The sequence below is a fragment of the Chlorocebus sabaeus genome, chromosome 22 (assembly GCF_047675955.1).
Source record: "Chlorocebus sabaeus isolate Y175 chromosome 22, mChlSab1.0.hap1, whole genome shotgun sequence".
NCBI classification, from domain to species: Eukaryota; Metazoa; Chordata; class Mammalia; order Primates; family Cercopithecidae; genus Chlorocebus; species Chlorocebus sabaeus.
In genome coordinates, this window is record NC_132925.1 from 44,347,332 (window position 1) to 44,372,563 (window position 25,232).

The window sequence follows — 25,232 nt, forward strand, 5'->3', positions numbered from 1 at the left end:
GGAATCCACTGTGTTAGTGAATTTCAGTGACCCTTCCAGTTTGATAGGTCTCAGGTTCTCTATTTTTGAGTTTATGATGCTAGGAAGAATCAGTGCCACCGCATTGCTTGAGTGCATAATGACCAGGAGAGTGGGTTTTCTGCCTGTGAAGGGAAGAAAAGCAACTGAGAACAGGGAGGACAGAAAGACCTCTGCTAGCAGAGCTCCAAGTTACAATAAACCTGCCTGGAGCTGCACGCTGCCAGGCAGGAATGTGAGCAACTGGATTAGACGGAGTAAACCAAGTGCCAATTGTCGCTAAAGGGAGGTTTTACTAATGTGACAGTAATACAGTCACAACACAATGGGAAGTTGGGCTCCAGGCCTCATCTCCCTAAATTGTACTTTGTTTTTATTCAATAGGGTGAAGTCCCTTGTTCTCTTTTAGTAGTTTAGGATTCAAGCAATTTTCTGTTTCTTTTTGCTTTTCAGATCTTAAATCCAAATTTCATCCAAGAAGGTGAGTTAAAAAGCATTACAATTGGAAACGGAGATTGGTTAAATAAACTATAGTTAATCCAGCATTAAAGCACTGGCTGTAAGCAATGGTGATATAGTTCTGTATCAATGGATGAGGAAAGAGGTTTATGATAAACTATTAGATGAAAAGACTAAAGCTTGCAATATGTATAATGGGATCCAATTTTTATAAGAAGTCTGTTTATATAAAGCCCAAAAGGGTATATACCAGAATGCTCACAGTAATTATCTCTGGATTATGACATTATGGAGCTTTTCTTTGTTTCTGTTTATATTTCCTTTTTTTTCACAATAAATAGTTATTACTTTTAAACACTTTTGAAGAGACCCAGATGACTCTGCAGTGTTATGCTGAAGGTTATTTGAATCATTATGTGACACGGGTGGGAAATGAGAATGGTGTGTTAAAAAAAAAAGTGGCTGTTTTATTCTAAGTTTGCTCTGAATGATGTGAATATATGTTGATTTGATCATAGTGGCCCCAGAATTCCTTGTGCCCTTGGTGGATGTCACCTGCTTGCTTGGGGACACAGTGGTACTGCAGTGCAAAGTCTGTGGGCGGCCAAAGCCCACCATCACTTGGAAGGGTCCAGACCAGAACATCCTTGACACTGACAACAGCTCAGCCACATACACCGTCTCCTCTTGGTAAGCTGATTGCCCTAACATCAGCACCAGCAGCCCCTTAGCACAGCACTGAGAGGCTGAATCTGGGGTGCAACTTCTGCTCTGGCGACTGGGCTCTGCAAGAGAATAGCTGCCCTGGGGCCTGTTCTCGGGCAAACACTTGACCTTGATTAGAGGGAGACTGAGGAGACTCAATGCTGCAAGTGTTAGTCACAGCCTTTGACACTCACGCTGCAGCCTGATGGACACACCTGCGGCAGCACCAGCACGCATTTCCCACGGTGCTCAGCACCACGTCGACATACCTGGGACCAACAGAATGGTTTGTAAAGACTGTGCTCTGGACCCACATTCAACAAACAGGGAAAACATAAACCTTTATATCTCAGGTCAAGCACGCACCATACTTATGAAGAGCTTTTACAGTCACTGCCTTACATTCACCCTGGTAGATGATCTTTCCCTACAGATCCCCAAGTAAATCTCTTAAGTCAGAAGATTTAGACTTCTGATTAAGTGGCAAAGGCTCCAGACCTGTAGTAAAAATGTAATCCTTACATCTGGACATCCTGACATTTTTTGTGCCCTTCAGGATACTGTGAAACAGTGAGATGTTTAATTCCTTACCTAAGAACAATGTTATTAGAAAAAGAAACGACTCATTCCAAAATGTGCAATAGAAAATCAAGCCACAAGCATGCTTCTGCACACAAAGTCGATTTAACAAAACTTAGCTGACTGCCTCCCAATCATTCTGTCAGCATTTATTGTTACCAATTATGAACTGGATTGTGTACCATTGCTTACAGTGGACAAGCAGTAGCAAGCCCTAGATGCTTGAGAAACATTAGTGGAAGAAGCACCTAGAATCAAGAAACTGTCATTCCTTGACTTAATTTGCGTGTATGTGAAAAAGAAGAAGACCATCATCATTCCTTGGTATTCCCAGCAGAGACTAACTGGCCAGATCACAAAATATCAGTGGGTCCAAGAAGCCCAGTGTGAGAGGCAGTGGTTGGTGAGGATCATGAAAAGCGCCAGGGGATATCATAACCCTGGGGAAGGGGCAGAGCTGACTGTGACTTCTGTATTTTAGAGCAGTTCTCCCTTGGGGAAGAATATATATTATATTGGGATGAAAGGGGAAGTTATCATTTAGGTGATGGAATTTACCCTTCCTTAGAAATTCACTTAATTATTTTAAGGATCCCACATCTAGAATTTGAAATACTTAAAATATGTTTATTTTGGAGTCTTTCCTTTTTTTTTTTTTTCCATTGTTCATTATCGATTTGTGAAACTGAAAATACTCTAGGACAAAGTTGCTAGTGGTAATAATACTAATAATACTATGAGCCAGAACTTGCATATGACTTTATATATTTCAAACCATGCTGTAATTCTTATGTCATTTTATTCCTTAATTTATCCCTCATATACAACAAACTTGAGAGATGGGCATGGCCATCTGGAGATGTAGAGAGACAGGGTGATCACCAAGGTATGTAGGTAGCTCACTGACCAGGGGCTGACCTTGGGCCTGAGGACTGTCAGTTCAGCATGCCATGTGCCCACCCTACGGGATTTGACCCAGCAGTCCAGTGTCTCATTCCTGGAGTCTGAAGAGCATCCTTTTGGTGTCCCTAGTGATTCTGGAGAAATCACCCTGAAGATCTGTAATCTGATGCCCCAAGACAGCGGGATTTATACCTGCATAGCAACAAATGACCACGGGACCACATCGACGTCCGCGACAGTCAAAGTGCAAGGTACAACCTCTTTGTTAGTCAGACCTTTCGAAATAATTTTTTTTTAGACAGGTTCTTGCTCTGTTGCCCAGGCATGATCTCTGTTCATGGCAGCCTTGACCTCCCAGGCTCAAGCAATCCGACCACCTCAGCCTCCTAATTAGCTGGGACTACAGGCATGCACCACCACACCTGACTAAATTTTTTTTTTTTGCATTTTTGTAGAGATGGGATTCTGCTGTGTTTTCTATAATACTTTTTAAAACATTTATTTTTAAAATTTCAGTAAAACACACACAATAAAATTTACCATCTTAACCATTTTTTTTTTTTAATTCAAATAGAGATAGGGTCTCGCTATGTTGTCCAGGCTGGTGTCAAACTCCAAGGCTAACGTGATCCTCCCACCTTGGCCTCCCAAAGTGCTGGGATTACAGGCATGAGCCACTGTGCCCATCCCATCTTAACCATCTTAAAATGTACAGTTTAAAAATAAATAAATAAGTGTACAGTTCAGTGGCATTAAGTACATCGTTTTTGGGTTACCATCACCACCATCCATCCAGAGAACTTTTTCACCTTCCCATCTTTCTGAAACTGCATCTGTACCTGTTAAGCAATGACTCCCCATTCCCTCCTCCCCAATGCCTCTTGGCCACCACTGCTCTACTTTCTGTCTCTATCAATTTATGTTAGTCAAATTTTGTTTTTCTTGAGACAGGGCCATGCTCTGTCGCCCAGGCTGGAGTGCAGTAGCATGATACCACTCACTGCATCCTTAACCTCTCCAGCTCAAGCTATCTTCCCACTTCAGCCTCCTAAGTAGCTAGGACTATTGGCATGTGCCACCATACCCAGCTCATTTTTTAAACTTTTTGTAGAGATGGAGTCTTGAACTCCTGGGCTCAATTGTTCCTTCGGTCTTGGCATCCCAAAGTGCTAGGATTATAGGTGTCAGCCAACACACCTGGTCCTACATTTTACGTGAACATTATAAGGGCTCCCTGTGACACGGGGGAGAAAATGTCCATTGTAAAAATTCAAAAATAATAAAAGTTCTGGCAAATGAGAAGAGAACAAATCTTTCTAAGAGCTGTCTGTGGCCTACCATAAACCTACCATCAACATGTTAGTTCCCTGGCCAAGTTTTATCTTCAGGGTGCAGTATTTAGCCCAAGGAAGAACTTCAGACAGCACGGTGTGTCTCCTACCTCTGCCTTGGGCCTGGAGAAAGGTATGCCACTTGGTGGAGAAGGTCACAGGAAAAAATTGTGACATGGGTTAGGTAATGTTTCCTAGATGACTTTATACCTTGGTGTACAATGCCAAGTTCTGCAGAAATAGCACCTGATCCTGATTTCTGTCTCCATAGGTGTTCCAGCAGCCCCTAACCGCCCCATTGCCCAGGAGAGAAGCTGCACCTCCGTGATTCTCCGTTGGCTGCCCCCGTCTAGCACAGGAAACTGCACTATTTCCGGTTACACTGTGGAGTACAGAGAGGAAGGTGCACTATCTTCTGCTCTCCTTTGTCTTTTCTCTTCTTTTAAAACGTTTATTTTTAAAATTGTAGTAAACACACACACAATAAAATTTACCATCTTAACCATTTTTTTAAAAATTTGAATAGAGACAGGGTCTTACTATATTGCCCAGGCTGGTCTCAAACCTCAGGGCTAACATGATCCTCCCACCTTGGCCTCCCAAAGTGCTGGGATTACAGGCATGAGCCACTTTTCTTTTCCTTTATTTTTATTGTTTATTTTTTTGAGACAGAGTTTGGCTCCGTCAACCCAGGCTGGAGTGCATGGTGCAGTCGGCTCACTGCAGCCTCCACCTCCTGGGCTCAAGCCAACCTCCCACCTCAGCCTTCTGAGTATCTGGGACTAAAGCGCACACTACCACACCTGGCTAATTTTTATAATTTTAGTAGAGACAGGGTCTCACTATGCTGCCCAGGCTGCTGTGAAACTCCTGAGCACAAACAGTCCACTCACCTCAGCCTCCAGAAGTGCTGGGATTACAGGCATAAGCCACAGCGCCCGGCCTCCGGCTCTTGTTTTCCTGTCTTCTCTTCATCTCTAGGAGGTCCTTCAGAATTGTAAACATATTAGCCTCCTCATCTTTCAGAAGTTGTTCCTTGTCGTGTCTTCCAACTCAGCTCAGAGGCCTCAGTGCCAGATTATAGCTGCCTTCTAATCCCAGATGTTCAGCAGCTCTTTTGGCTAAGATGGTCCAAACCTCCCTGACATATTTATGACCCAGGGCAGGTTTCAAGGTGCCTTCATACATATATCCCTACTTAACACGCTCGATCACCCAGACAGGGATGATCAAGCCCATTTTACAGAGGGGGAGGCTAAGGCCTAAAGAACGTTAAGAAACACAAGATTATAGTTAATGAGAGGCAGAGCTAGCACTAGAACTCAGATGTCTACTTGGCTAATTTGTGATCTTTCTCCCAGAGAAATAACTAGTGTAGTACGGGTGGAGTTCTACAACCCCTACATACCCCCAGATAAAATTAAGATAATATACATTTTTTAATTGTGCCTTTTAAAATTGTGCAATTGAAACTGTTAAAATTTGTTACATTTACATGCTAAAAGTGAATATACGTCTTCAGCAGTTAGAAACAACTGAGACTTCCATCTAGTTAGCAAGAAGAATTAGTTAAAATAGAAGCTGCCAGATCGCTCTAATTGTTAATAACACAACCACAGTTATTCAGAGTCATAACACGATTACTCTGAATCACATTAGGAATTACACAATTGAACGGAAAGCAAGTGCTTGCTACCCTATCCCCCGACCTGAAACCATTTGTTTTATTCTACTTTTCAGTATGCTTAGTATTTTAACTCTTCTTTCTCCTCCTTTTTTATTAAACAGTTATCAACCCATTTATTTCTGCATCCTTCTTAAGCTGTTCACTCTTGTGTCTCCCAGGTTAGCACAAAACTATTAATAGTGAGCTGGGAGATACATTTTACAAAGTTCATATTTACCTTAGCATTATCCAGTTCATAGTTCAGCTCACTAAGTAAGTTCTCTTGGGCAAATTGTTTAATATTTCTGAGGCTCAGTTTCTACATCTGTAAAGTAAGATTAGTCCTTTACCTCACTGGATTTCTGTGGATTTAAGACAGAATTAACTTTCTGTCTTAAATCTCATTTAACTATGAGAGAATTATGTTGAAGACACCTTCCACAGGATTTTACATGTACATAGTGTTCAATGCATGTTAATTTCCATTTTGTTTCAGTTTCCAAATGCATATTTTCTCTCATGTTATTAATTAAAAATATACTCTTCTGGCCTTATTAAAAGTTTACGTTGTGTCCTCTGTAAATTCTGTATTATCTATGTCTTTTCACTCTGGCACTTGCACATTTGAAAGTAAACAGAATCTGTAGGCCAGCTTCTTCCGTGCCTCTCACCATTTATTCTGTCATGTAGGAAATTGAACCCAAACTACCATAGTTGGCCTACAGGCTTGGAGAGCCTGACACAGTAACCACAAGCATCCCTTGAATTGAATGTGTCTGTTTTCCTTTCTTTGTTCGCTGAAGGTCTTTGAAACAATATCCCTTTGGCTTTTCTCTTTCCCTCTCCTGGGAAACCGTACACTAGGTTCTCAGATCTGGCAGCAGTCGGTGGCTTCGACCTTGGACACTTACCTCGTCATCGAAGACCTTAGTCCCGGGTGTCCTTATCAGTTCAGAGTCAGTGCCAGTAACCCCTGGGGAATCAGCCTTCCCAGCGAGCCCTCGGAGTTTGTGCGACTTCCAGAATATGGTGAGTCCCAGCCCAGCCCTGGCCCCTCAGGCAGTGGGGGCGAGACACCTGGCTGCCTGTCACAGACTCATGGGCACGTTGACATGTCAGGCCACCATGCAAGAGGCACCTGGTGGCTCCAGTCAGGCAACATTTTAGAGGCCTGAGAAGAATGTCTCTGTAAAGTCTAGCTCCAAGCATCTTGGGCAAATGTTAGGTCTGCACCGATGCCTACCCCTGCATCTGCCAAGTTCCCTGGGGACTGAGTATGCCCCAGGAAAGGAGAGTTACAGGCAGGAGTCACGAGTCCTATGGATGTTCTCTGCCCCTCTTCTGAGACAGTGAAACAAAGCCTCCTCCCACCCGGGCACCCCTGCCAGCCGTAAACGTACCTCCCTGCATGAGGGACTCACCCACTTCAAATAGGGGAGAGAAAAGCCACCTGGCTGAAGGGCTTCACTACAACATGAGGATTTCATAGTTTCCTCACCCCCAATCATCCTAGAATTTTTTTTCAACATGGATATAATTTTATGTAGATTTGTTAAAAAATTAACTAAGATACACATACAGCTAGCTAAATACGAGTATTTTACAAGTAAGGTTCTTATTTTGCCCAAATCATCTTCGTCCCAGGGACATTTTGGAAGAGAAAACTTGGCTATCCTAAAGAAATCTCCAGGCCAGGCGCGGTGGCTCATGCCTGTAATCCCAGCACTTTGGGAGGCCGAGGCGGGTGGATCACGAGGTCAGGAGATAGAGACCATCCTGGCTAACATGGTGAAACTCCGTCTCTACTAAAAATACAAAAACAAAATTAGCCAGGTGTGGTGGCAGGCGCCTGTAGTCCCAGTGCTTGGGAGGCTGAGGTGGGAGAATGGTGTGAAACCAGGAGGCAGAACTTGCAGTGAGCCGAGATCGCACCACTGCACTCCAGCCTGCACGACAGAGGGAGACTCTGTATCAAAAAAAAAAAAAGAAAAAGAAAAGAAAAGAAAAAGAAAGCATATAGATGGTATATAAGTCATAGTCATCATATATTATAAATCAAAGGTACTTTATAAATATTAATTTAGTGCCAGGTGCAGTGGCTCACGCCTGTAATCCCAGCACTTTGGGAGGCTGAGGTGGGTGGATCATGAGGTCAGGAGATCGAGACCATCCTAGCTAACACAGTGAAACCCCATCTCTACTAAAACTATGAAAACAAAAAACAAAAAACAAAAACAAGCCGGGTGTGGTGGCAGGCGCCTGTAGTCCCAGCTACTCGGGAGGCTGAGGCAGGAGAATGGCGTGAACCCGGGAGGCGGAGCTTGCAGTGAGCCGAGATCACGCCGCTGCACTCCAGTCTGGGCAACAGAGCGAGACTCCGTCTCAAAAAAACAAAACAAAACAAAAACAAACAGAAAGAAAGAAAGAAAGAAATCTCCAAATGGTGAGACTTCAGGCAGTGCAAAGGAGTGGTCTGTGTGTACTGGGGAGAGCAGTGGGTGGGGGGCGGCTGACTGTACTCGAAAGACAATGGACCTGTGTGCTTTGGGGTTAAGAGAATTCTGGAGTCTACAGAGGGGTCTGGGAAACCCTCTAAGTCACCTCTGCCCCGACCTGAATCCAGAAATGCTCTCCAGTTCCAGCCCCACTGTCAGTCCAGTTTTCTCCCAGTGACTTTGGCTTTGTTCCCATGAGCCTGTGACTCATGCAGAAACCTAGGCCCTGGGTCTCCGTTTCCTCAGAATTCAAGATGGATAAGCTGCCTTCAGTCTCAGCCAGGCTGTGCTCTGGGAAACCTGAGGGAACTGGCTCCAGGGTCAGCCGAGCCAGGCTGCTCATGTGACCCCTATCCTCCCAGGCCGCTCACTTGCTCCAGCCCCAGATGATGCTGTGTTTTGCTATTTGTGAACCTTGGTCCCCAACAGACGACACAAATGCGTATTGCTGTGCATGCTGTGTGTGTGTGTGTGTGTGTGTGTGTGTGTGTGTGCACGCGTGCATGAATCATTGCCAAGGAATTGACACATCACACAAGGTAATACTGCCAAAGAATCTACTCAAGCATATATTGTGGGTTAAGTTAAATCCTTCAGTATACCAGATAAGTTCATTAATGCCTGAGAAGAGTGGGATAAGAAAGAGAATTTTTTCTTTTTTTTTTTTTTTGGAGACAGGGTCTCGCTCTGTCTCCCAGGCTGGAGTGCGGTGGCGCAATCATAGCTCACTGCAGCCTCAACCTCCTGGGCTCAAGTGATCCTCCAACCTCAGCCTCCTGAGAAGCTGGGACTACAAGTGTATACCATCACACCTGGCTGATTTTTAATTTTTTGTAGAGACAGGGTCTTGCTATGTGGCTCAGGCTAGAAAGAGAAATTTCTAAAATGTATTTTCCTTTTCTCCTTTCTTGACCTTGTAACTTTTCCCTTCATTCTCTGCATCCTCCTTATACCCCTGATTTTCACCAGCTTTTCTAGGCCTTCAAAGTGTTCTTTTATCCCTTTTAAATTTTTCTCCCAAATTTATCTTTTAAAATATCCAGAAGTCATATTTCTGATTGTCCTGAGTTTTCCCTTTGTTTAAGTAGACGGGAGAGAGAAGCCAACTCTGTCATGTCAGTTTCCCCTTGGAAGATTTTTTAAAATAACATTCCAGAGAATCATGGCATTTTCCCACTAAGTCAGACACCGTATTTGGTCATGAGAATTGCTTTGGGGTTGCTCTGGAGCTTTTCTGTTAATTTTTTCTTTATTCTTATATGACATCCTCGATATTGTAAATGGATTCTCTCTCTTCCGAAGATGCTGCTGCTGATGGTGCCACCATTTCTTGGAAGGAAAATTTTGACTCAGCTTACACTGAGTTGAATGAAATTGGAAGGTAATGACACAGTTTTCTATTCCTTCGTTCATGAACACCTAGCAACATCACATCAGAATAATAACTTTTTGTTGTTATCATTGTTTATTTCTTTTACAAATGCAATTCTTTCCATAGCAAGAAAACAACTAAAATATTTATATATCCTACTGTTCTTTTTCTTTTCTTTTCTTTCCTTTCCTTTTTTCTTTTTTTTCTTTTTTTTTTTTTTGAGATGGAGTTTCACTCTTGTTGCCCAGGCTGGAGTGCAATGGTGCAATCTCGGCTCCACCGCAACCTCCACCTCCCAGGTTCAAGCGATTCTCCTGCCTCAGCCTCCCGAGTAGCTGGGATTACAGGCATGTGCCACCACGCCCAGCTAATTTTGTGTTTTTAGTAGAGACGGGGTTTCTCCATGCTGGTCATGGCTGGTCTCGAATTCCTGACCTCAGGTGATCCTCCAGCCTCGGCCTCCCAAAGTGCTGGGATTACAGACATGAGCCACCCACCCAGCCATTTGTACTGTTATTTTTCTAATTAAGTTGGATGCTTCATTCATCAATTCTCAGCCTTTCTTCTTTTCTAATATGAAAATTTAAGGCCCAAAATTTTCTTCAAACTACAATTTTAGCTATAGGTCTGAGTTTTGATATGCAGTATTTTCCTTATTAGTTATATGTAGTTTTCTCCAACCATGAATTTTTATTTGATCTCGTTATAATGGAAACATGTTTTTATATATATGAGATTTTTAAATGTATGAGTTTTTAAAAGTATCTTTTTATTACTGATTTCTGACTTAATTTGCGTTGTGGTCAGAAAATCTATATGGTACTGATTCCTTGGTTTTTGTTTGGACTTGCTTTATGAGTGGCACATGATTAATTTTTGTAAAAACTTCCATATGTTCCTGGGAAGACTGTATAATCACTAATTGTTGGGTATAGATCTCTATATTGCCCGTGTACCAAGCACATTAATAATTTTATGAGGATTTCTAATCCCAATCCTCCCCCTGCCACACATATACACATCCATACCTTTCTCTCTCTTTCTCACTTGCAGTATTTTGGTTAGAGAACATTTAGTGTGTCCTCAAAAATAAAATGGATACAAATATGACTTTTAACAGAAAAATTAAAACTCTATCACCTGGCCCACAAAATAGTTGATGGGAAAGAAACAAAAGGGGTTCATCCCTGTACATGCTTTAGCCTCCAGGTGGTCTGGGTGAGGGCATGTGGGTAGATCTTACAGTTGCCCACCCATAAGATCATCCCCCCGGATGTATAAATAAAAGAATACCCACTAACAATGGGCCATCGGCATCATCTCTATCTCTGATTGGCATCTCTCAGTGAAGCATAACATTTTTTAACTGGTGTGGTTGTGACAGAAGTTATAGAGGAAGCCAAATGGTCATTATTCCTGTGTCTTAGGCAGGAGTCACCATGTCATTCCTGCCTTCCGTTACAGCAACTTTCATCAAAAACAAACTCTGCCTCTCCTTTCCTGTCTTCTCTGTGTAGCCAAACAAGAAAAAAGCCAAGGAAATGTATGTGATGATGATGATGATAATGAGGATCTCCGTATCTATAGCATTCTAGATACTAAGCAGATCCTACATACAAATGTTATTTTTGTTTATTTGTTTGAGCCCTACTGCTTAATACACAAACATTATTTAATTTAATCCATACAACACTATGAGATACTGTTTGAGCAGATTTTCTTCCTTTTTTCTTTTTTCTTTTTTTTTTTTAAAAAAGATAGAGATCGGGTATTGTTATGTTGCCCAGGCTGGTCTTGAATTCCTGGGTTCAAACGATCCTCCTACCTCCGCCTCCCAAAGTGCTGGGACTATAGGCCTGAGCCACTACACCCGGCTGAGTATATTGTCTTTTTGTCTTCTTTTTTCTTTTTTCTTTTTTTGAGACAGGGTCTGTCTCTGTCACCAGGGCTGGAATACAGTGGCACTATCATAGCTCACTGCACGCTCAATCTCCTGAGCTCAAGCAATCCCCCCAGGCTTGCAGGAGGATGATCAGCCTTCCAAGTAGCTGGGACTACAGGTGCACACCACCACACCTGGCAAACTTTTACAAGAATTTTTTGTTCTTGTTTTGTAGAGATGGAGTTCTCACTATGTTGCCCAGGCTGGTCTCAAACTCCTGGCTCAAGCAATCCTTCCGCCTCAGTCTCCTAAAGTGTGGGATTACAGGCATGAGCCACCCATCTCACCCAGTATATTTTCAGTAAAGGAAACTCAGGGTCAGGTTAAGTAACTTTCTCAAGGTCCCACAACTCGGAGGTGTGGAGCCAGGATTCAAATTCTGGGCTACCTAACTCCAAGCCTGGGCTTGTTTTACTAGTATATATTGTTTCTCATCATATCAATTACTGTCCAAAATAAGCTCTAGTAACTGAAATCTAGTTTGCTCTATTATGTTGAAATTTGTGAAGCTAAACATGACCCCCAATAATGGGCCGATTAAATCCCCAGCTAGTTCTAAATGAAATCGGTTTCATCACCCGGATGTCCCAGTTAATTCCTCCTGGAGATATGCATTTGCTATTATTAGCCATAGATTAAGGCATGTTTTAGCTAAAACAGATGGCTAGTTTGATATTTCTCAAAGGGAAGATCAATTTTCTTATGTGTTCAAAAGTAATCAATGTTTTTGTTTTAAAGTCTCTAACAGCCTGAAGCTTTTCCTCTCTCCCAAGAATAGTCCTCATATTTTCAGAAGATCTTTTCAAACTGTTGCACATTAACAGAATAGAAATAATACATGGAAATTCTTATTCTTTTTCCTTATTTCTTTGAGACAGGGACTCACTCTGTTGCCCAGGCTTGAGTGCAGTGGTGTGATCACTGCTTACTGCAGCCTCGACCTTCCAGGCTCAAGTGATCCTCCTACCTCAGCCTCCCAAGTAGCTGGGACTACAGGCGTGAGCCATCACAGCCAGCTAATTTTTGCATTTTTTTGTAGATACGAGGTTTCACCATGTTTCTCAGGATAATCTCAAACTCCTGAGCTCAAGCAATCCACCCACCTTGGCCTCCCAAAGTACTGGGATTACAGGCGTGAGCCACCGCACCCGGCCCAAATAATACATGGACATGTTAATGTGAGACACAGGAAAGATATCTGTGTCAGGGCCGTAGAAGTGAATCGACTTTCTTCATCATACCTAAACTGGAATTCTGGGCCTTTGTGACTATTCTGTTAAAAGGAGCGCTCTGGTAATTAAATACTATAAAAAACCACAGTGCAGGAAGGAATATGTTCTCTCCTACAGCACATCCATAGAAGGAAAGGGCACTTGAGTATGGCGTGTTTAACCAGGAATGAATTATATAGGCAACAATGCAGTATAAAGAAGGCAGGGGGTTGTCACTGGAAATGCTGACCATTGCCTATACCCATTGCTATACAGAAAAGTAGCAGTACCAGGTCTCCAGGTGAGATGGCAGGTTGAACACAGGCATCTATTTTCACTTCCTCCTAAACTTAATTGAAACTACAATGAAGGGTTTTTTTTTTTTTTTTTTTTTTTTTTTTTTAAGTAGGCATGTAAGAATGAGGACATTGGAAGAAGAGACAAAAATAAAGTATTAGACACAGAAAAACAGATGAAAGAATGATAAATGATCTTGAAGAACTGAGTCAGTCAGTCATGGGGTCAAATGAGAGCCAGTGTAATTTTTGCAGCAGAATTACCCAAAGGCTCAAGCATTAGGAGCATCAAGTACCTCTGGAAGTAGGTAGAAGGAGGATGCTAAAATTGAAAGGATTGGCTAAAATTTTTTGAGAAGTTGTGTCTCAGAAGGGAGTGAAAACTGATGTCTGTGTTCAGCCTGCCATCCTTACCTGGAGGCCTGGTCCTACCTTTTTAGATTCTATGCAGGCAACCGGTCAGCATTCTCCAGGGATAAGCTGGCTCCAAATCTGCTCCCCAGCTTCAAGTATCTGCGTGATTGTCTTTCTTCATCCAAGAAAAGACTGGTTCCTTCCTTCCTTCCTTCCTTCCTTCCTTCCTTCCTTCCTTCCTTCCTTCCTTCCTTCCTTCCTTCATTTTTCCCTCCCTCCCTCCCTTCCTCCCTCTTCCTCTCTCTCTAGTTTCTTTGTTTCTTTTGTTGTTGTGGTTGTTGTTGTTTTAGGACAGGGTCTCACTCTGTCACCTAGGCTGGACTGCAGTGGCTCAATCACTGCATCCTTGACCTCCTGGGCTCAAGTGATCCTCTTAGCCTCCCAAGAAGCTGGGACTACAGACACACACCATTATGCCCAGCTAATTTTTAAATTTTTCATAGAGACAAGGTCTCCCTGTGTTGCCCAGGTTGGTCTCGAATTCCCAGGTTCAAGTAGTCCCCCCGCCTTGGCCTCCCAAAGTGCTGGGATTGCAGGCATAAGCCACCATGCCCGGCCTGGAGTTTTATTTTCTGGAAGGGGAAAAATGGAGCATCCCTGCCCTTGGGGACACCACACACAGTTGAAGGCAGTGGAGCCATTCTGCAAACAGGGACAATATGAGAATGTATGCATGCTGGGTACTCAGAACCCCAGCTCTCTTATCCGCTGGACCTCCAGAGGTTGACAGCCAGAGTTTCACCCTCTAGGCAGAAAGCGGGGGGCTCTTTCTCCGGGAACTCTAACCAGCCCACAAGGAAAGACTTAAAGATACTGATTATGGAGCTTTTCCATCTGAGCAGTCTGGTCAAATTACCCTGTAGTAAAGTAAAAGTTGACAGCCTTCACCCACAAGCTCAGAGCTTCTAAACATCTTTTTTCTTTTCTTTCCTTTTTTGTTTTTAGACACTCCAGTCTGTCTCCCAGACTGGAGTGCAATGATGCAATCTCGGCTTACTGCAACCTCCACCTCCCAGGTTCAATCAATTCTCCTACCTCAGCCTCCCGAGTAGCTGGGATTACAGGTGTCTGCCACCACGCCCAGCTAATTTTTGTATTTTTAGTTGAGACGGGATTTCTCCATGTTGGCCAGGCTGATCTCAAACTCCTGACCTCAGGTGATCTGCCTGCCTCAGCCTCCCAAAGTGCTGGGATTACAGGTGTGAGCCACCATGCCCTGCCACCAAACACGTTTTTATTCCTGAACTTTCAAAATGAGCCGACTTCCAATGCCGGCCATGATATAGTAAACCCACTGTAGCCTTTATCTCCCACTGATTACAACCAGAATCCCGGACAAGATACAAAAAGCAATACCTGGGTATTAAATTAAATAATAGAGATGAGAATGGAAAGTCAAGAGACTTGGGCTGGATGTGGTGGTTCACGCCTATAATCCCAGCACTTTGGGAGGCTGAGGCAGGAGGATCACTTGAGCCCAGGAGTCCAAGACCAGCCTGGGCAATATGGTGAGACTTCATCTCTAAAAAAAATAAAAGAAAAGATTAGCTAGGCACGGTGGTGCATACCTGTAGTCCCAGCTACTTGGGAAGCTGAGGTGGGAGGATTGCTTGAGCCTAGGAGGTCGAGATCGCACCACTGCATTCCAGTCTGGGCAACAGAGTAAGAGCCTGTCTCAAAAAACTAAAAGGAAAGAAAGAAAAGTAAAAACTTGAAGAATGGCTAATGACAAGGAGAATAGTAGTTTCCTTCCTTCCTTCCTTCCTTCCTTCCTTCCTTCCTTCCTTCCTTCCTTCCTTCCCTTCTTCCTTCCTTTTTTCTTCTTTCCTCTTTTCTCCTTTATCTCCCCAGCTTTGATACAAGTGTGGGCCAAATCAAAGAACTATGTAACATGCATAAAGAGCAAAAACTCCAAGAAAAACCCACATTTCTGGCCAAAGGACAAAGAAAGGGGAACCCTTTGAGTGGAGAAAACAGAATAATTCGTGCTTTGTTTGTTTTTTTCTGTCTCCTTACTGTCACTACTTCACCCCAAGGGCAGTCATGTGAAACTGCATGACAGTGCAGGAAGCTAAACCTCTGAGGAAATCCCATCTTTCTGGCCAGACAACTTCAAAAAGGGGCACTTAGGAGATAAAGAATGCGGGGGAAATCTCAGGAGAAAGCAAAAGAAGATCTAATTCTATATGAAATGACTCAAATCCTGGGCCACCTTCCGGCTGTGCATGTGTAAGGCACATTCAAAGAAATATAGCAAGGCTCTGAGAACTGGACTATGATGTAAACCACTGCGCAGTGACTGTTTAGCTTCAGACTACTCTTTGTGTGGTGCTCACAAGGGGCAGACCTAAAAGCATAGTAAACACTTTGAAAACTGAACTGACAATAGAACCACCTCCCACAGAAGGTGAGACGGAACTTGCAGCCTGAACCTAACCAAGCTGATTACTGACCAAAACATACAAATAAACCAAAAATCAACCTTCTCCAGAGGATTTTAACAGAATCAGAGTCTCACAACATAACATTCAAAATGTTCAGGATACAATCTAAAATTGCTCAACATTACAAAAAGCAGAAAAAGAACTTAAAAAATTCTCGGGAAGAAAACAATCAACAAATGCCAGCTCTGAGATGATCCAAATATTGGAACTATCACACAAAGACTTTAAAGTAGCAATTGCAACCATCTTCTGTAAGGTAAAGGTGAACACTCTTGAAATGAATGGAAAGATAGAAGTTATTGGCAGAGAAATAGAAATTATTTTTAAATGAAAATTGCATAACAAAAAATATAATATCTAACATTTTAAAATTTACAGCATGGATTCAATAACAGAACAAAGCTGATGGAGGAGTTGGTGAAATTGAAGAGGAAGAAATATAAATTATCCAACATGAAGAACAGAGAGAAAAAATGTTTTACAAATATTAGACATAACCCCAGGGTCCTATGGAAAAATATCAAAGGGTCTGACATTCATGTCATTAGAACTCCTGAGGGAAAGAAAAAAGTGATTTGTGCAGAAAAAATTTTTGAAGAAATAGCGACTAGAAATGTCCCAAATTTGGCGAAAGACACAAATTTTTAAAGAAGCTTAGTGACCTAAATAAAAAACAAACAAAAACCATGCCCAGAACACTTATAATCAAACTGCCGAAAACAAATATATGAAAAAAAGTCTTGAAAGAAACAAGAGAAAAAAACATATTACATTCAGGTAGAACAGTGACTCAAATGACAGCAGATTTCTCATCAGAATCCATGGAGGCAAGAAGACAACAGAACCAACATCTTTAAAATGCTGAAAGAAAAGAGCTAGCCACCAAGAATTCTAAATCTAGCAAAAAATATCCTCCAGGTGAAATGAATTTAACTACTAAGAATTTCTGAACAGTTGAGGAAAATCTTTAACATTAAAGACAGAAATCTTTAATTTCTGTCTTCTACAAAAGTAGAAGAAAGTAAACACACTATATAGCAAAAGACTTCCAAAAACTCTCATTAGTATCCTTAGATAAAGGATAATATTGAAATTATAAAACAACGGGAGGCTGAGGCAGGAGAATGGCATAAACCCGGGAGGCGGAGCTTGCAGTGAGCCGAGATCCGGCGACTCACTGCACTCCAGCCTGGGCGACAGAGCGAGACTCCGTCTCAAAAAAAAAAAAAAAAAGAAATTATAAAACAAGAGCATAATTCTACAAAAAACAAAAAACAACAAACAACCTTTTTTTTTTTTTTTTTAAGACAGAGCCTTGCTCTTTCACCCAGGCTGGAGTGCAGTGGCACAATCTCAGCTCAGTGCAGCCTCTGCCTCCCAAGTTCAAGTGATTTTTGTGCCTTGGTCTCCCAAGTAGCTGGGATTACAGGCACGCACCACCATGCCTGGCTAATTTTTGTATGTTTAGTAGAAATGGGGTTTCACCATGTTGTCCAGGCTGGTCTTGAACTCCTGACCTCAAGTGATCCACCCACCTTGGCCTCCCAAGGTGCTGGGATTACAGGCGTGAGCCACTGCAACTGGCCTGAAAGCCTTAATAGAAGTGTGGGAAGACAGTGTTGAGGAAATTTCCCAGAAATCTGAGTAACCGGAAAAAAAAATGGGAAATAGAATAGGAAAAGAAGAATTAAAGGACTAGACTAGAACGTCCAATTTGAAAAACAGAAATTCCAGAAAGCGAGAATAGAACAAATTATACAGAGAAAAAGGAATTATTTCTAAAAAATAAAATATTCCCAGAATGAAAAGACATGAGTTTACTAATTGAGAGAGCACCTGAGTGCCCAACCTAATGGATGAAAATAGATCATACTGCAGCACATAATTGTGAAATTTCTCAACACTTAGGAAGAAAGAAGAGCCTACAAATTCTCCATGAAGAAAAGGGGTCATGAAAGATTAGGAATCATAATGCTTTAGACATTAATAGTTAACATCAATAACAATAGAAGTTGGAAGGCAACAGAATAATTCCTTCAAAATTGTGATTGAAAAATTTTCCAACTGGATTATACTCGGCTAAACTCACAATCAAGTATAAAAGTAGAATAAGTACAAATTTTCAGATATGCAAGTCTGAAACAATTTATTTCCCATGCACTCTTTGTCAGAAATGATTGAAGATTGCATTCTGTCAGAAAAAGGAAAAGTATTCATAGTTTACTAGAGGCTCAACTGTGAATAGCATAGACATAGTGTAGTAATGTAGACACTGAATATTGATTATAATTTTATTGGGAGGACAGTGGATGGGGATAGTAGTTATGTGGCAGGGACAGAGGGAGGAAGGAGGCTACAATCTCATCTTCCATGGTGGGATGTCAACAGAAATAATTAAAACTGAAAAATGAAGAAGTAGCCACTCAAAGCATACGATTGAGAGTCATATAAGTAAATATTTCAATAATCTGCTAAACTATATTAAATTGATGTATTCAACTGCCTCGCAGGCCAGGCACGGTGTCTCATGCCTAATTCCAGCACTTTGAGGGGCCAAGGTGGATGGATCACTTTGAGCTCAGGAATTCAAGACCAGCCTGGGCAACATGGCTAAATCCCATCTCTACAAAAAAGTACAAAAAATTAGACAGGTATGGTGGTGCATGCCTGTAGTCCCAGCTACTTGGGAGGCTGAGGTTGGAGGATCACTTGAGCTTGGGAGGCAGAGATTGCAGTGAGCCAAGATCATGCTACCGCACTCAAGCCTGGGTGACAGAGCAAGACTCCAGGGAAGGAAAAATGGGGATGCATTTTTTTTTTAAATAACAAATCTGTAAAGATAATTGACTTTTTTAACCATGGGACTGCATAACTTTAACAACTACAAACCTTTTTCTAAAAATGAAGCTAGCAGTACCTTGATGTGGCCACTAAATTCAGGAGAGCTATCCTCAACATTCAATTGTTTTCATTGTTCCATTTCACTCCTCTGCAAGAAGTAACTTATGATAATCAAACTCACAAAGAGAGCACTGTTAAAAACCAGAATGGCAATTTATTAATTTATAATGTGACACAAAACTGCCATTTTGACCAAATATTTGCTTACTGTGTCAAGAATGATATTTGGTAAATAATATATGTTCAATAAATACTTGTCTAAGACTTGTTTTACTAATTAGTACATTATTTTTAAAAAACAATTTTTTTAAAAGAGAAAGGGTCTCATTATGTTGTCCAGGCTGGTCTCAAACTCCTGGGCTCAAGCAATCCTCGTGTCTCAGCTTCCCAAAGCACTGGGATGACAAGCATGAGCCATTCCACCTGGCCTTATTAGCACATTATTTTATTTTATGCAAATACATGATGGGAAAAAAAGTATTATTAAAAAGTTGCCTTTTGAGCACAGAGCCAGGTCAAGGAGGCAGTTAGATGATCTTCATGGTGGCCACGACACACCCATTTCTGTTGGAGGAATGGGCTGGTCTTCAGACTGTTCACTCCTCTGTGCGTGGGTTAGGACACCTTATGGGCAGGGCTTGGATGGTGCTGCCTTATCACCTTGCTGACCCTCCCTTCATCTGCCCCATTGCTGACCTGTGCCCCTACAGAGCTCTCTTGACACCTTCCACAGGGCAACAGCTGTATCTGGGAACCATTCTATTTCAGGAGTTGGTAATTTTGTCAGATGTAATAATGACAGAGTGGTTATATATTTCGGAGTGTTCTTGTCAATAGGCATGTAAACTGAAGTATTTATGAGTGAAATGACATTATATCTGTTGCTTAAAATACTCCAGGGGGAAAAAAAAGCAGCGGATAGAAAAGAGATAGATGAAACAAAATTGATTAAAATGTTCATGATTATTGAAGTTGGCTGCATAGGAGATCTATTTTGCTATTTTCTTCACTTTTGTGTATATTAGAAAGTTTTCATAATAAAAAGATAACAAACATAAAATAAAATGAAACAATGGACTCTTTAAAAATGTTTTTAATGAGAGCTAAGCTATGAGGACACAAAGGCGTAAGAATGATACAGTGGACTTTGGGGACTCAGGGGAAAGGGTGAGACGGTGATGAGAAATAAAAGACTACACACTGGGTACAGTGTACACTGCTTGGGTGATGGGTGCACCAAAATCTCAGAAATCACCATTAAAGAACATATTCATGTAACCAAACACCACCTGTTCCCCAAAAACCTATTGAAATTAAAAAAAAAAAAAAAATCCAATTTGCAGTGGCTCTACAGTCTGGCTTTTTCATCATGTCATGGCCCCATAAAGAGGTAGCATTTGTGCTAGACCTTGAAGGAAGTAGAATTGGTATGTATGAGAAGGAGAAAAAAACAATAACAATGTTTTTAAAATTATCATTGAGTAGAATTCCTCCTTCTTTAACATTATTGCTCTTTCTATTGTTGTATTTCACAGAAATATGTATTCTGCCTAGAAAAGAAAACTGAACTGCCATTGATGGTCAAAATGGCAGAGAAAAATATTGGTTAAAAAAATTACATTAGTTAGGCCAGGCATAGTGGCTCACACCTGTAATCCCAGGGCTTTGGGAGGCCGAGGCAAGAGGCTTGAGCCTGGAAAGTTGAGGCTGCAGTGAGCCATGATCACATCACTGCTCTCTAGCCTGGGTAACAGAGCAAGACCCTGTCTCAAAAAAAAAAAAAAAAGCTTTATATTATATACAAAAATAAAATGTATAATATAATTATATTATATAATATTTTAGTTTTTGACATCTCAAAAAAACCTAAAATGCTAAAGAAGGAAAATGGATTTTCTGAATAACATTATAATTAAAAATATAGGAGAGTAAGATTCCTAATAAAATCTATCTGACCACTTCACACAAAACTTTACTTATCCATGAATAAAATATATCTAGTTAATTGATGAATGTTGGTAAACTTTCCCTTTTGCTTTTCCAGAGGCCGTTTCTCTATAGTAAAGAAATGCATTCACAAAGCTACCCGCAAAGATGTGGCTGTGAAATTTGTTAGTAAAAAAATGAAGAAGAAAGAACAGGCTGCCCACGAGGCTGCCCTGCTTCAGCACCTACAGCACCCTCAGTACATCACTCTCCATGACACCTATGAGTCCCCCACGTCCTACATCCTGATCTTGGAACTGTAAGTACAGATGCCGTCTCTCTAAAGTCGCCCCCATCCATTTGGGTTAGCTCTTGCCCACAATTAATGGAAAAGACAGTTACGTTTTATACAAGGTCCTATCATTTGCAAAGTGCTGCATATAACATGCACTCTCTCCCCCATTTTATAATCAATGTCATTTCCATTTCAAAGATTAAAACATCATAATAGGGATAAGGGAAGTCCTTAGAACTAGCTCCTTAAGACTAGGAATAGAGAAGCTGGGACTTGAACCCATATCCCTCTCCCTTCCATGTTTATTTTCTTTCTATTATGGACTCTTGGGCTGGGCATGAGTTTGGGAAGAGCTTGTCGACAGTAGGCTGATTGACAAGGTGGAGCTGAAAGAGAGGGCTCTGTGTGTCAGTTCACCACCATAGCATCTCCAGTCTACCACCCAAGAAATTCCTTCTAGGGGAGAGCCTTAAACATTCCACTCATTCCAGATTTTCTAGGGACTTAGGCAACCATATACCCCTAGAATAGATTTAATAAAGCAATAACGTCCCATTCTCCCCACCACTACCCCAGACTAAGAAGAAACAGTATGCTCTGTGGTTTAGATAAATATCACAGAGATGAAAGAGAACAGAGTCTTTTCAGAAGTGATACAAGTAACAGAAATGTGATCAGATTGGTGCTAATGAGGCCCTTGGCCTAGACAGGAGACAGACATTTCTGCCAAAGACCATTGCTGTGTATGGCTCCACAAGAACCCGTTTTCAGTAAAGAAGTGCCTGCATTTTCAGCCTTTCAACTACCATGTTAGTCCGGCTGTTGCGTGATTGTTGGTCTAGGTGTGTGTGTACGGGATCTTTGAGTCAGTAACTTGCCACAAATTTATTTATGATAAAATAAGAAAGCAAAAATGCAAGCAAGTTTGGCTATTTTTAAAATCAGCTGGAAAAAAAACAGAGGGGACAAAAGCAGTGCTGCTAGCATCTGTAATCCTTTTGTGAAACTTAAACTGTATGTGGTTAAGTAGTTGGTAGTTTGTCACTGTAGACTTAACAGTCTTTTTCAGAGCCTGACCTGTCTGTAGGGAACCTCCTAACTCAAAAGGTATATTCTATTGCTAGTGAACTATACTTGTCCACAGATGACAACATCTGTGCTTGAGTTCCAATGAAAGGTATTGTCACTATGTACCAGGTTGAATTCAGCTGACCCAGAACTTCTGCCCCTTCAGACTTGCCAACTACTGTTTTAAGGGAAGGTGCTGATAGTGGGCTACTGCAGTGCAATGGAAAGAAGCTGCTCTTGGAATGAGGAATCTGGGCTCACGTCCCAGCTCTGTGATTTGAAGCAGAATACTTAGTTTGCCAGGGCCCCGGGTTCTCATCTGTGAAGACTGAAATTCCTCCAACATCCCAGAGATGTTGCAGGGATTAAGTTAGATGAATAGTGGGTTGAACTAGTTTAGCAAACATTTACCGAGCACTCACTATGCACCAACCACCATCCAGACCAGGGCCAGGGCTGGGGGAACAAAGGTATAGTTATAAGGGTAGTTTAGAGGAGGCAGAGGTAGAGTTTGTAATCCTGTAATCCTAGGGGAGTTACATGTCTAATGAGGAAGACCAGTAGATAGAGAGATGGATGATTTTAATATAACATGGTAAATACTAAGAAAGACATGCATGCACTGGAGAAGGTTGCTGTGAGAACGTAGGTGCTTGGTTGAACTTGAAGTTCAGGGGAAGTTTGTGGAGAGGCAGTGCCTGAGCTAATCCCTGTGCTGGATCTCATTATCCTGTTATGCTTATGTGGCACATACTTATGCTGCCAATTATGTGACAGTGGCCTCCCCTTAGGTGGTCACCAGAATTGCTGGGAGAGCTTTTCTTTACCAGGCAACTGAGATTTGGATTCCCTATTCTGGGGTGGGATGCGGGCATCTGCCTTACCCAAAAACTCTAAAGGTGAACTTGGTGGCTAAGACTCTCTCACTTGGAGCAGTGCTGCTATTAATTGCTCCCTTAATGACCCCAAGAAGTTCAGGGGAATATATTTAACAAGCCCAATCCTACTCCATCTACTCTGATCACTCTTACCTCACCCCTAGCAGGGTCAGAGGAAAGCAAAAGAGGCTTGCATGGGTTCTAGCCTTTGCTCCTGTTAGGGAAAGTAGAAGACACCAGTGAGAAGGAGCAAGCTAGAGGGAAAGAGGAAAACTTGGCCAGGGTGATTTCAGCTGTAACTGAAAGTCATTTCTGACCCTGGATTAGGCTCCTCTGCATGGGGATTTCCTGGGGATGTGCCTTTAACAACTCAATACATTTGGTAACTCCTTGCTGTAAGAGGACACAGGGTGGCTGAGAATAGCTACCATCTATTTAGCACTTACCTACGCTACCAATTAGGCTTAAATGCTTCATCATCTCATTCCATCCTTGCACAATCCTCATAATGAAATAGGTGAATAATAATATTCACCCACTATAAGATAATATTAATTCATTATATTAGATTAATATAATGAATAATAATTGTTATTATTTTGTTGCTGTTCTTATTCCCACTTTAAAGATGGTTCACTTTGGTGAAACCAAAACACAGAGTTCAAATGACTTGCTCCCAGCCTTCAGCAGGTAGGTAGCAGACCCAGGATTCGAATCTGGGTCTGGATGGCTCCATATACCATGTTCTCAATCACAGTTCTCAAGGTTGGAAAAGTTGCCCAGAAGGCAAAGGATTCAAAAAGGGACCAAGAGCCGGGCACAGTGGCTCATGCCGGTAATCCCAGCACTTTGGGAGGCCCAGGCGGGTGGATCACTTGAGACCAGGAGTTACTGACCAGCCTGGCCAACATGGCAAAACTCTGTCTCTACTAAAAATACAAAAATTAGCTGGGTGAGATGGCACACACCTGTAATCCCAGCTACTTGGGGAGCTGAGACACCAGAATCGCTTGAACCTGGGAGGCGGAGGTTGCAGTGAGCCACGATCATGCCACTACACTCCAGCCTGGGCGAAAGACTGTCTCAAAAACAAAACAAACAAAAAACAACAACAACAAAAAAGGTGGCAGGGTGGGAGTAGGGCAAAGAATCAATAATGCAAAGAACAAACTTTGCCTACTTTCTGTTTTCCCCAACTAAAAACTGACAAATGAAAGTAGTTTGGCTAGACGCAGTGGCGTCCTCCAGAAATCCCAGCTATGTGAGAGGCTGAAGCAAGAGGATCACTTAAGCCCAGGAGTTCGAGGCTGCAGTGAGCTATGATTGTGCCACAGCATTCCAGCCTGGGTGACACAGTGAGACTTCATTTCTAAAATTAATATAAAATAAAATTAAGAAGTACTTTGCAAAACACACATGGGGTTGCTTGCAGCCCCTAGGTTACGGTTAATCAGAATATTGCTGAAGGCTCTCTTGGTGAAGGCTTTCTTTACTTAGCAATCGAACCTCTTCAATGGGCGTCACAACTTTTTTGTTGGGAGCAATTTTTAGAGTTAATGAAGAATGTTTCTTAAACAAGGTCATTCATATTTCTTCCCTGCAGTACACCATATTTGTAAATATATTTATTTTAGTTCTGAATATTACAATAACTTTAGGCTCTAACTAAATATGCATGTGTTGCACATTTAGTCTTCATGTATAACAAGAAGTGTGAGAGAGCTTAGAGCTCGTACTGATTTTTATATGTGTTATTTTTCTATTTCTTCATATCAAACATATTTCCTTTGCCTTTCCCTGCCTACTTTCAGGATGGATGATGGCCGCCTCTTAGACTACCTTATGAATCATGATGAACTGATGGAGGAAAAAGTAGCTTTCTATATTCGAGACATCATGGAGGCTCTGCAGTACCTTCACAACTGCAGGGTTGCACATTTGGACATAAAGGTAATAAGAAGTGTCAACTTTGCAGGGAATACCTTAAATGGCCAAGTCCAACTTACAGTCATTACTCATAAGGAATATAAATTCAAAATCATTTTATTTACTTAGAGTAGAATATTATGACTTTTTTTTTTTTTTTTTTTGAGACAGGGTCTGTGTTGCTGAGGTTGGAGTGCAGTGGTGCAATCTCGGCTCACTGCAACCTCTGCCTCCTGGGTACAAGCAATTCTTCTGCCTTAGCCTCCCGAGTAGCTGGGATTACAGGTGCCCGCCACTACACCCGGCTAATTTTTGTATTTTTAGTAGAGATGGGGTTTCATCATGTTGGCCAGGCTGGTCTTGATCTCCTGACCTCAAGTGATCCGCCCGCCTTGGCCTCCCA

The 25,232-nt window shown here is 41.8% G+C and overlaps 1 protein-coding gene across 14 annotated transcripts in view; it reads left to right on the forward strand.

The window, feature by feature from the left end:
* The window catches only part of KALRN (kalirin RhoGEF kinase), a 697,103-nt gene that overhangs the window by 663,740 nt on the left and 8,131 nt on the right, over positions 1 to 25,232 (forward strand). For 13 of the 14 annotated variants that reach the window (XM_073009778.1, XM_073009779.1, XM_073009785.1 and 10 more), the window contains 8 exons: positions 472 to 499; positions 996 to 1,167; positions 2,794 to 2,915; positions 4,267 to 4,398; positions 6,526 to 6,690; positions 9,459 to 9,537; positions 20,781 to 20,981; positions 24,715 to 24,853. In XM_073009778.1, coding sequence (XP_072865879.1) covers positions 472 to 499; positions 996 to 1,167; positions 2,794 to 2,915; positions 4,267 to 4,398; positions 6,526 to 6,690; positions 9,459 to 9,537; positions 20,781 to 20,981; positions 24,715 to 24,853 — 1,038 coding nt within the window. Of the gene's footprint in view, positions 1 to 471; positions 500 to 995; positions 1,168 to 2,793; positions 2,916 to 4,266; positions 4,399 to 6,525; positions 6,691 to 9,458; positions 9,538 to 20,780; positions 20,982 to 24,714; positions 24,854 to 25,232 lie in introns of those variants that run through there. The other variant, XM_073009786.1, reaches the window with a different exon arrangement.